At 36.3% G+C, this 12,606-nt stretch overlaps 2 protein-coding genes across 2 annotated transcripts in view; one reads left to right on the top strand and one right to left on the bottom strand.

The window, feature by feature from the left end:
- LOC132277074 (transcriptional corepressor LEUNIG_HOMOLOG-like) overlaps window positions 1-713 on the top strand; it is a 35,949-nt gene extending 35,236 nt beyond the window's left edge. Inside the window, exon 17 of the mRNA XM_059778801.1 lies at window positions 89-713. Within this exon, the coding sequence (XP_059634784.1) occupies window positions 89-235 (147 nt within the window). The 3' untranslated portion in view covers window positions 236-713. The remainder of the gene's footprint in view (window positions 1-88) is intronic.
- A 2,247-nt stretch (window positions 714-2,960) lies between these two features.
- On the bottom strand, window positions 2,961-8,648 carry LOC132305319 (small ribosomal subunit protein uS5c). The gene is made up of 2 exons (XM_059802981.1): window positions 7,831-8,648; window positions 2,961-3,498 (listed from the first exon to the last, which is right to left on the bottom strand). Exons 1-2 carry the CDS (start codon window positions 8,520-8,522, stop codon window positions 3,249-3,251), a joined length of 942 nt encoding a protein of 313 aa, XP_059658964.1. The 5' UTR covers window positions 8,523-8,648; the 3' UTR covers window positions 2,961-3,248.
- Window positions 8,649-12,606: the final 3,958 nt, after the last annotated feature.

The following is a 12,606-nucleotide window of genomic DNA, read 5'->3' as shown; positions in this document are numbered from 1 at the left end:
GCTTTATTAAGTGTTATGGTTTATGTACATAATGATGTTTTCTGGTTTTATGGTGTAGTGGAATCTTACTGTATGAGTGTTCTTGCAGTCAATTATATTGTGGAATCCAACTGAGAGCAATAAAACTATGACAGTTGCTGCACACAATGGTATAATCGCTGCATTGGCAAATTCTAATGCGACTGAATATATCGCCTCAGCAAGTCATGACCAACATGTGAAGTTGTGGAAATGAGACCTCTTTCTCTCGCGTGTGTACATATGGAAGATTTGGCATTTGATGAGGTTTTTTGAGTTGGGTTACATTTTATTGGGTTTGGGGTACAAGACAAAATGAATAATGCTGCTTGAAGTTGCATCACCGGGAATAAAGCCATAGCTATGATGATCGCACCTTCTTTTGTTATTGAGGAAACAGGTATGCATGATACATGGTTTATAGTCATCAAATCTTTATAGGCAGATGTAAACATATAAAATAAATTCGGATTATTGGGCACTGCTCTCTCTCTTTCTCAGCAACTAGAATTTTGGAGACAGGCCCTTCAGCGATTTATTGCTGGTCTGAGTCTGTTTGTCAATTATATAAATTTGGATCTTTTTTTGGCAACTATACTTCTGTTTGACTTGAGATTTTCCAAGTCTTGTTTTTAGAATAATTTTGATTAGACTTTTTTGTTCTTCATGCCTCTAATTAAGATATATGACTTGTTCGAAGAAAATTGATATACTTGGTGCTAATGTTGGCACAACTATGATATTTATGAAGTGTTACTCTGATGAGAGGTACCATGGGACTACTTTTCAAGTGTATGATGGAGGCTGTGCCTTCAGTTATTATCTCTCTTTTTGTCAACAGAGGCTCTTTGCAGTGTTGGATGAGGCTGCTATCATTCTGATTATAACATCAGTAAGTATCAAGTTAAAAGAGTTTGTATGATTTAGAATGTGAATTGTACGTAGAAAGCAGAACTCCGAAATGAAATGAGGAATGCTTCTCATCGGTTCAAGAATGTGTGGGGGCGGAAATAGGTTACCTATTTTGAAACACCAATACTATTTTCAACAATCTAGTTTCACCGAACACCAGATGGAGTCTAAGATAGCGATTGACGAAATTAGCATGTAGTTAGCAGTAGAAGTAGAACACAGAGAGTCCCTAGGTGTTGGTAGTTAGTTGAGTTCATTCCCTCTGCTGGTACAGTGGAATGATCTGCTTACTCTTACCATTGCATAAGTGATGCTCATGAAGAACTCAGTTTATGTTTGCGGAAAAACAGGCTTTTGCCTTTTGGCAGTGCTTAGCCAGTGACAAATTCTCCACGCATCTTTAGTATGGTTGATCATACTTAAAATTCATCTCTTGAAATTCGTCACATTGCCCCCATACTGCCATGCCCAAGAGAACTTTGAGAGTGGGCATAATACTTCCAAGGTTGATTTATTAAAAATCCTCTGTTAAGGCACCTCCTTTTCCAGTCACCTCCAGTTTGGCCACCGACGACGTTCTTTCACTATTCACAATCACAGACATAGAGGGAAGAAGTTGGGAGATAAATGTTCTATTTAGAAAGTTGGAGAGAACTGCAAAATCTTCATCAAAAAATTAAAGAGAAGATTGATCTTCATAAGCACCAGTTACCATTGAGCACCACTCCAGCAACCTTTCTAAGGAAGGAATTAAAGAGTATTTCGTTAGGCTATAAAAAATTAGTAATAAAAACACACACACACATACACGCGCGCGCACAAGATACACCTAGAGGTGGCAATTCGTGTTTGTGAGTAGTGCCAATGTAAGAGGATTATACTAAATAGGTAAAATCAAATCCAACCCATTTAATAATCATGTCAATAATCGTCAACACTAACCCAACCCATTCATTAAATAGGTAAACGTGTTAACCCATTTAATGACCTGTTTATCAAAACGAGACATTTAATATTTAATCAAATAGTAAATAATTGAAAAAAATTGTCATAATTAACTCAAATATTCAAAATAAAAAGAAAAATCGTAAGGCAATAAGACATAGACGAGGTTTATGCTGAAATGACTTAAAATCCATCCATAGTAATTGGATTTAAACAGGTAACATATTACATATGTTATATTTACGATTATAACATGTTGAGTTAAATGGGTCATAAACGGGATTACACAAGTTGAATCCCTCAACCCTAACTCGACACGGTTAAGTAAACGGGTTAATCGTGTTGACTTTTTATGACTCAAATCATTTTATATCAAACCCAAACTTTTTAAACTCGTGTCGTGTCGTAATTTGCCACCCACCCCCAACACACCCCACCTGTAATCGATTAAAAACATGCTTAAAAATTCTCTAAAAAGTTGCAATAACTTTCTGATTTATTAAAGTATTGGCTACCACCATTCTATCATCCTATTTTCAGAGCATATACATTCATGTATATGTATATATAGGCGATGCCATTGGTACCAGTTCGGGACTCAAAGCAATCACTTTGTTATTTCCAAAGGTTAGGTCAATCTCAAGTCTTCCTTACCCAAAATCCTGTTGTGGTGGACCAGAACGGGGTAATGTCACTTTTTTTCATGGACTGGATTCATTTCTGAATTGGTTGTATTTTATCTCTGAACTTTTGCAATTTAGAGCGTCTGTAACTGGTAAAAAATGTAGTGAATGAGTGGTTTGTTATGTTCTCTTAAATTCATTTTAATAGCGTTTGCCATGCCCTCTCCATGTGTCGTGCCATTCCCGGAAACTTTTCCCATAGTCCAGTGGCGGATTATGAGGTGCTCTACTATACCCCGCACTACCATTGTTGACAATACCTAAAGAATTTTAATTTTGACCCAATGATTAATGTATGGTATATAAACAGTAAGTCGGATTTGAACAAAATGTGCCCATATTAGTGCAGCTTTTGGATTTGTGCTCTCGTTGAGACAGGTGATTAGAGGTACAAAAACAAAGTGAGAGAGAGGTGATTAGTAGTCCCATGGTGGTCTACCACTACCAATGATACAATTTGACAACTAAAAGATGTAATACAACATGTTCTCCTCAGATAATTAGAAACACAGTGATGTTTTTCTGAACAGAAATTTGGACAGTTGAACGAAAAATGACAAGGCAAGAAATTGTGAATGAGATTAAATGGGTAAATTACAAAAAGACGAGGATCGCGACTTAACAGTGAGATGAGCCTGTATCATGGTTCCTAATTCAGTGATTGTCCCTTAGAACAATGACATTTTCCCATCACTTCCAGAGTTCCTCCATTGGAATCCCACGCTCCTGAGCAACTTCACTAAATTGCCTCATTTTCTGCACTGCAACGACTGTGGCTCTCGCATTGTTGAGGGCATTGTTACTCCCAAGCTGTTTCCCCAAAGCATTCTCAACTCCTGCCAGTTCCAGAACAATCCTAACCGCACCTCCCGCAATGACACCAGTTCCGGGGGAAGCAGGTCTAAGCATCACCTTTGCTGCTCCATAATCACCGTCAGATCTGTCATTTATTTGCTCAGAGTTAATGACCGCAAATTTGCATGAAATCAGTCGATAAAATTTTAGAGTTTCAAACTATGTTGTGTGACGTCTGAGAATCATATGTAGGCCATCTATCATACAACAAAGTAATCAGAGGTAAAGGGTTTTTTTGCATAAGTAAGAAGCTCCACTGGGATATATTTGGTTTTGGAATAAGGGATTGAAATTGTCTCACAAATGAATTGCTAACTTTTCAAATAAATAGAAGCTTCCTTTATATTTATCCGAAGAGAGAAAATTTTGAAATAGGCAAGGTGTAGATAAGCACCAAAAAGATCCCGGTAGAAGGTTTCTTTTGCTACATATCATGCTAAAGCATTATTGTGAAACAAAGGGTAAATTTTTTCTCTCCCATCAGAGAGACACTGAAAAACAAATAACTGTTAAAACCCCAAGACATAGTCCACATCCAAGGGTTCTTACAATATCCACCATCAGAAATGTGTGAAATAACAAAGAAAATAAATATAAATTAGGGGTACACAAATGAACTGTTAACCTTTGAACCAAATCAGATCCAATCCGATCCATATGGTTTTCTAAATGGTTGACAGTTCAGTCCCGGCTCCAAAAATAGGAGAACCATTGCCACTGGCTCAGTCTCTCTCTCACACACACACAAACACAAAACAGAGAAAATGAATCACGATTAGCAACACAAATTTTTGGGTCTGCCTTTACATTGTAACAACAAGAAAAAACAAAGTTACAGGTAGAAGTAGAAGATGACGAGAGGTGTCCTGTATATAAACTATATATGTACAAATATACTTTGTTTTTTCTGGTTATTGATGCAATATAGATGCTATGCCTTCTGCACTGCAATAGCAATTTTGCATATTTTTTAAAAATTTGCAAACTTCCAAACTGAACCTCTCCAAACTGTCGTCCTGCGTTTTGGATTGGTTCACTTTAGACAGTTTTCTTAATTTGGTTCAGTTCCACTCCAATTTTCATGGAACCATTAGAACTGGATTGGTTCCATCTTATCTTTAAACTGATCTAATATGAACCATGTGCACCCCTAATATAAACAAGTTATTTCAAATCATATATGATTATAAACTTTATTAAATACCTTTCTAAAATAGAAGAAGTCTTACGCGCATGTTTCTGAGAGAGAGATCATAATTACATATATAATCTTCCACTAAGCTTCCTTCTCTAATTAAATAAAAAATCAGAATTTACGCTTCCCACAATATGCTTCAATTTCCATTTTTTTCCTCTGTGCTAGACAAAATACTTTGGTACTTCAGTGACCAAAGTTCAGTTAACCATTGTTTAACAATAGATGATAATTTGTCCTCTAACTTCCTCAAATATTCCCAATGTTGTAGATCAAAACTTATATATTAACAAAGTTGGAGACCAAAACAGAAGATTAAAACGCTAAATCATGGTACATCCAGAAATCCACCTACCTTACCGGAATCCTTTTGAAATTATATTTCTCACCAGAAGCTGCGTAAGTGCTTTCATCTTGTGGCTCCAAAGTGTACCTAATAATCTTCCAATGGCGGATATCTTGTGGATGAGAATACTTGAGGCAAATATTGGGGCTGGTTACTTATTAAAGAAAAACTAAAATTTGGGACCCATTGCAGAGAGTGGACCTCAAAGGAGTTAAGGAAGGATGGAGAGAACTTTCTAGGTTTCTTAGCTCTGTGATGGAAGATAGGCACTCTCTCAAATTTTGGCATGATATTTGGTGTGGAGATGCCTCCTTGAAGACATCATCATTCTCAGATCCCTTTTGAAAATCTTCAGTTATACGGACAGTACTGTTGGATTATGTTAAATCTACGGAGGTGAAGTGATTTGGAAGCCTCAGTCTTTTAGAACCTTGCAGGATTGAGAGTTGGTGTGCATTTACAAATCCTTGCATGATTTATTACGTGGGGCAGGGAGGATTCCTAGAGGTGGAAATTTACTATGAATGGTCAGATTGCATGTAGATCATACTACAAAGCCATTTATGGAGGAGAGAGGATTGCATTACCATGGAAATACATCCGAAACCTTAAATGTCCTCCAATGTGTAATTTCTTTATTTCATTTGTGAAATCTTGATGTTGGATTATCTGGGGCAAAGAGATAAGATACTCCCTAATTGGTGTTTTATATGCAATAAGGCAGAAGTTTGTTGCATTATGCTAGGGATGGTCAGGTAGCTGCTAGCTAGTTGGATTAGACAAAGGGGTTGCTTGGCAGACAGCACCTTTTTGTCTCATGTGGAGTCTTTGGAAGGAAGGAATAAGCCTAGAATTAAGAATGTGGAATGTGGAAATACTGCTACATAAGTTGAAATATTCAATGTTGAATTCTTCAAAGTTTTGGCTCACTGGATCTTTTTGAAGTCACTACAATTTATTTGAACTTAAAGACTTTAAAGTTGCATAGAGGGAGCTTAAATATTTTTCCTACGTACTTCGCATGTGCATGGATTCCCCTGTTTTTTAGTGCATCTGTTCATAGTACAACTTTATCTTTTTACTTCAAAGGGGAAAAGAAAAGACGGAAAAAGAAGAAAAAGCGGAGGGGGAGAACTGTAAGAACTAGATGCTAATGTTCTGTGCAGGTTCACGTCATTTATTCTAAAGCAGGATCATCCAAGCCTTCAAGAGCACATGGATTAAGACAACATTCGTATCTACAATAGGGTTCTATTAAAGAAAAGAAATAGGATACTCGAAAGCATCTAAGTGACTGGCCTACAACTGACCCTAATGTTCCATACCCTATATTTTAGAGGCACATAAAACCAAAAGCCATAACTTAGGGCCATCGTCCATTTTGACCCTGTTAATTGAGGGTGCTGGGTCACCAAATATAGAGCTAACCTTTAGCATTATTTGTACAAAAGCCATAATTTCTATAACTTAAACAAAATGTTGATCTTGGCATCTGTGGAACCTATACGGACAACTTAAAACAGGACAGGAAGCAAATCAGTCATTGCAAAGCAAACCTGATTGGGCATTTTAAATATTCCAATCTCTCATGCACCCTAATGATATCCTATTTTAGATACTAAGATTATTTCCTAGGACATCCTTTAATGTTGCAAAAGTACCTTGAACTTCTTCAAATGTGTAACAAACTTGGAATGATTCTAGGATCGAAGAATTTGAAATGACTGGTTTAAATTCAACTATGAAATGAGTATAGCTTAAATTTAGATTTAATAATTTAGTTAAGTTTTAACAACATGCCGTAGATTGTTTTGAGAGCCTCATATGCATGGGTTTCAAACAAAGGTGCACTCACATATTTGAAATCCGTGCTAGCAAATATCCTAGTTAAGAACTACAAAGAGTGTAATAAAATACATCTCCTATGCCTATAGTCTAACATTCCCTTGGGCTTCCAAATCCAACTTCATTAGCCACTCTTTTATTTAAACTCAAATCTCATCAATTCAAATCCATTCATCATCCAAACTACCACAGTAGTATCATACAAATTACGGCCCTTTAATTTACTCTCCATCATTGCAATGTTAATCTAAGTTCCTTAAAAATAATCTACAGGACCATCCAAACTCAGTACATTTAAAATGAGGACTCAAGTCTTACTGTAGCATCAACGTGAAACACCACAAATAAAGAAATGGGAAAAACTGCCAGTCCTTCAAAGAACCCATCAGTCTTTCTGACATAACACTCAAAAGCATACAATGTGCCAACACGAAACCTAAGGCCCTCATGTTTGCACAAGTATGTCTAAACATAAGAGCTTTCTATGCAGTATAAAAGTAAAGAATATGGATCCAGTGTTACATTATGGTATAAACTTTAATTTACTCTCTATCGCTGCAATGTTCATCCAAGTTTCTTAATATAATCTACAGGACCATCCAAAACTCTTTAAATTTAAAATGAGGACTCAATTCTTACTCTAGCATCAATATGAAACACCACAAATAAAGAAATGGGAAAAAACTGCCAAATCGACCCATATTTCAGAAGTTCACTAATTCCATAATTTCAGAAATAAATCAGAGTGATAAATTAGCTTGTACCAGTAAATACTACTATAGTGTGCAATTATAAAATCACAGAGTTCTAATATGTATGCTGTTTAAACAACCTACTAAAGAATTCCAATTCAAACTAATTTCATTATATGCTGTATAAACATCCTACTAAAGAATTCCAATTCAAACTAATTGCATTATATGCTGTATAAACATTCTACTAAAGAATTCCAATTCAAACTAATTTCCTTATCATATATACTCAAAATTATAACACATTTTAAGCAAACCCAATACAAAACCAACAAATACCTGTGAGGAAAGGTCAAATATTTAGTCATGGGAACCCTAATAATATTCCGACGAGCATCAATGGCCGATTTCTGAACCGCGCCAATAACCTCTTTGGCCTTCCCAACCCCAACACCCACTTGACCCTGCTTGTCTCCCACAACCACAATTGCCCTAAAATGCAATTGCTTCCCACCTTTCACCACCTTAGTGACCCTTCTCACCTGAATCACCCTTTCCTCAAACCCATCTCTCACCTTCTCTCTCTTGGTCTTTCCCCCAAACCCAGTTGTTTTCTTGAACTTCGAGTCCATCACATATATGTCATTGCCCAACACAGTCTCTCCACTGTAAGCTGGACCGTAGATTTCCTCGTACGCGGCTGCGATTTCTTCTTCTGTCTCCGGTGGGCCGTCGTCGAAAGACGGTGGTGCGATGAAGTCTTCTGGGCGTTCTGGTGGGTCGAAGGTGAATTCGCCTTCTGGGTCGAGGTCTTCGAAGAAGATGGTATCGGAGTCGGTTGGATTGGCTTTGAGTGGCTTGAATTTGTTGGGTTTTGATAGGGCGGAGAGAGGATGAAAAAGGGGTGAGGATTTGGAGGCGGAGGCCTGGAGGGTGGTGGAGAGAGAATGTGTTGGGTTGAGGAGAGAGAAACGAGATGTGTGGACGGAGAGAGAGGAACATGTAGAGAGAGAAGTTGCAGAGGAGGCCATGGATGGTTGTGAAGAAGAGGAAAAAAAAAAAAAAAAAGTGATTATCAGTGTAGTGTTGTGTCTGGTCTTATCCAAAGTCCTCACTGTGTTGAGTTCTTCGAATTATGGAGCGAGGCCAGTGTTACCGATGATGTGGTGGAGTCTCACGTATCCGGTCCCAGTTGCACATTTGTTCTTTATTGTAAATTTTTATTTATTTTAGGATTAATTACAACAACAACCCTTGAGGTTTGATGTAATGACAGTGTTATATAAGTTGGGCTATTTTTTAACGATTACACCCCCTTAGTTTGATAAAGTTAACAAAGACATTCCAATGGTCCTGAACAATTATTTTTTTATTGTCCTTGACACATTCAATTACCAATTTATCCAATACAATTATTTTTTTTATAGACCAAAATACCCTACCATAGCCACCATCGCAACCACCACCCACCAGTCGCTATAATCAATACTTTTCCACCCCTTCTTCCTCTCTCTCCACCCGCCACTGCAACCTCTGCCACCACAACCAAAACCCATCAATTCAACACATGAAAAACCTACAAAAATCCAGCAATTAAACTCATGAAAAACCCACAAAAAAAATCCCAATTGCACAAACACACAGATTTATATATATAAATCTCTTCGATATATATATATATATATGTCGAACAGAAGAAGCTGTTGGCCTTTTCAATTGATGTGGACTGACGAGGATGCCATCGAGCCGTTGCACGAATCGCAAATCGTGAACCAAAAATCGTTGCTAGAATTGCGACTGATTCCTCAGTGCCCGCTCAAATTCTGATTTACCCGGCAACGGCCTCTGGCCAACAAAAACTCCAGCATACTCTCCGGCAACGGCCTCTGCCTGAACCCGCACCATCATCTAAAACCCACTACTGCCGCCTCCGTCTACGGTGTTGCCATCAAACGATTCGTGGAGCATAATCACCGGACTGAAAGGAGATCGATTTCCACCGTTCCTCCACTTCATCTCATGTTTGTTGGGTTTTGTGTGGCTTTGCAGTGGTGGGTGGAAAGAGATTGGGGAATTGGGTGTGGTAGCGTAGTGGGGGCGACGTTGGTGAAGGTGGTGGCGGCTAGCAACTCTGATGGTGATTTAAGAGGACGCTGCTATAGTTGGATTTCATCAGTGCTTAGGTGAAGAAGTTGTAATGGTGAGATGCTTTGGTGGACTGGAGGGATTTGTGATGATGTTGTGATTGCCATACTTGGGATTTCGATAAAGCTGAGCTCTTAACTTCTCTCTCAGCTTGCTTTTTGCTCTTAAGTACTCCTAACCCAGCCTCCTCTTTCCTGTACATATAAAAAAGATCTGCTATGTAGTCTCTTTAGGCCACCTGAACACATCACACCTTCGGCTTATATATATATATATATATATATGGGTAATAATGTATATATATAAGGGCAAATTTGAATTTTCATGAGTTCTGATATTTTATAATAAAAATGAATTGAAAATTTGAAGGGCAATTTTGTCTTTTCTAACGTTTTAAGGCCTTGTTTGGATCAAAATTATTGCAGGGGTGTCTTTGTCCAAAAAATAACTAAGTTATATATAACTGTCAATACATCAAACTTCAGGGGTGTCTTTGTAATTAACCCTTTATTTTATTAGTATTATTTTTTATCAGGTTTCTAAAAAGCTTCTGAATTCCTTTACTCCTTTTACTTTTTCTCCCTTTTTCTCTCTAAGTTTTTGCTTATTCATAGCCCGGAAGGTAAGATAGTGCATTTATCACCTCTTTATACATGTCAAGAATCCTTATAATCACATCTATACCAGGGTCTCAAATTGAACCGGAAAATTCTAGAATTAGATTGCAGAACACTCCAAAACAGAATACATAAAATATTTACACTTTATTAAGAATTTTAGAAAATTCTATAGAGGTGTATACCTTTCCATACAATGGTAACATGTTCGAGTTATTCGATCAGAAATTCCAAGGTGGAGGGGCCGTTCTATGCAAAATTCATGTACGTCAAATCTGCATATGTGGAGATGCTAGTGAAAGTTGATTCATTAGAGTTTGGTTGGTAGCCCAACTCTAGTTAAACATAACAAGGGTTCGTGCAATTTGCCCATTAATTTGTTAATCAAATTTATAACTCTAGTGTTGCTGTTAAAAAAATTGCTGTCTCAAGAAGAGCCACAGACATTGGATTAAAAAAGCTTCGAGATGAGAAGACGAAATCAAACCATTCGCTTATAAATTTTATCAATTGCATGATGAAAAGAGCACGGTACACCAAGATGGAATCATGCCAACTATGCTTACGAGTTGCCGAAGGTGGAATGGTTATGGAATAAAAGCATAGATAGATAACTTACTAGGAGAGCGAATATATTTGATTTGCCCATTTTTGCTAAATATTAATTTTACTGAAATTAAATTAAATTAATCAACCTATTAAGCAACAATAAAATGCAAGTAAAAGTAAAAATATGGTTTAAAGCATGACAACAGGTTTTTAATGAGGAAATTCTAATTAGAGAAAATCTTCCAATAGCCTAAAAAAAATCTCAAATCTTTCTCGAGCAAAACGATCCAATATAGTTGAAGTAAAGTACAATGCACTTGGACTCAAGTCCACACCCTTTTACTTTACCAAGAACCAATTGTTGAACGTCTTCAGTTTTGCATCTCTCCCATCCAAACACTCTCGACTTTAGGCTTACGCTATTGATCCTTGTAGAAGAATTGCTGATAGATGAACAAACATTCCACAAATGTTCTAACTCCTCCAAAATGTGATCTCTTCCTCATTTTCTTCAATCTGAATTTTTTAAGTTGGAAGAACAAATCTACTTTGATGACCAGTAGTAATAGATCTTCGATTCGAACAAAATTCCAATCAACAAGAAAACCACATCCTAAATCACTCGTGTGTATAATATTTGTATTCTCAAAGTGAAAAATAATCAATCTCTCAAAAATCTCTTAATGGCTTTCTTAGGGTTTTGAAAACTTGATTGCAAAATTCGTTATGATTTTGAGATCATTAAAAATATATATAGGTGTTTAGAGAGACATATAAACTTTTGGAAAACTTAGCAATTTCGTGCACAACCTTCTTTCTGTTTAAAAAAAAAAAAAAAAAAAAATGAGGGATTCAATTTTGACTTTTAAAAGACTTAGTCTTTTTGGTTCGAACAAACGCAACCGGTTTTATTTTAGAATGCAACCGATTGTGTTAATCATGAGAACTATTTTTCAATATGAGAAAAGTGCAACCAGTTCTGTTTCACCAGTTCTACTTTTATTAAAAGTTAAAAATGCACTTGTTTTAACTCAAAAACCCTAGCTACATAAACCATACAATGTAAAATATGTGTTCTCACTCTTTTAAATGTCTAAATGCATTCTCATTGATCAGGAGTAAGTTTGCACATGTTATTTCGCTTTTGACCTCGAGACTCAAAAAGTAAATTGAAAATTACATCTCGATCAGGCATGTTTCAAAATCGAAATACGCCAATAATAATATATACTTCACATTTTTGACATCAATATATGTATTTTTTTTCTTTCTTGACAACAAATTTACACGTGCTTTGAGTATTACAAATATTTATGCTCCATTGGTAGAAAGAAAGAAAGGGGTGGATGGAATATGAGAAGGAAGAAATAAACTTCCTTAATTTGGTAAAGATGAGGTAAAAAGAGAAGAGAAAGATAATGGGTGAGTCGTTATTTATCTTTTACAAATTTTCATTCCTTCACGTATGGATGAAAGACAAGAAAAACAAGACTATTTTTAAATTACAAAACTTGTATTATAATTAAGATTATCTTTTGCCAATATCTCTTAACAAACAAAATAAGTTATTCATATCTTCTTCTCTCACCTCCATCGAATTTTCAAAAGAATCTATTAAGATTTTACATACTTATGCTGTCCAAACACTATTTGATTTTTCTTACTTCTTTGACAACTTTACATTGAAAAAAAAAAAAGTGATTGTTATAAGTTACAGCAATACCAAAAGTGCTTTTAGGTCCTTTCTATTCAACCTATTTTTTCCCATCAAGTTACTTGCAATGTGGAAGGTTTCTCTTTGAAG

This window comes from Cornus florida, unplaced genomic scaffold (genome assembly GCF_030987335.1).
Source record: "Cornus florida cultivar Cherokee Brave unplaced genomic scaffold, ASM3098733v1 CherokeeBrave_3.0.0_Hap2_Chr01, whole genome shotgun sequence".
NCBI classification, from domain to species: Eukaryota; Viridiplantae; Streptophyta; class Magnoliopsida; order Cornales; family Cornaceae; genus Cornus; species Cornus florida.
This window is presented reverse-complemented; position numbering and strand designations above follow the sequence as displayed.

Coding starts and splice junctions, on each gene's coding strand:
- LOC132305319 (XM_059802981.1), bottom strand. CDS start 8,522: ATGGCCTCCTCTGCAACTTCTCTCTCTACATGTTCCTCTCTCTCCGTC. Junction 3,499..7,830: donor TATTTGACCTTTCCTCACAG/GTATTTGTTGGT, acceptor AATAAATGACAG/ATCTGACGGTGATTATGGAG.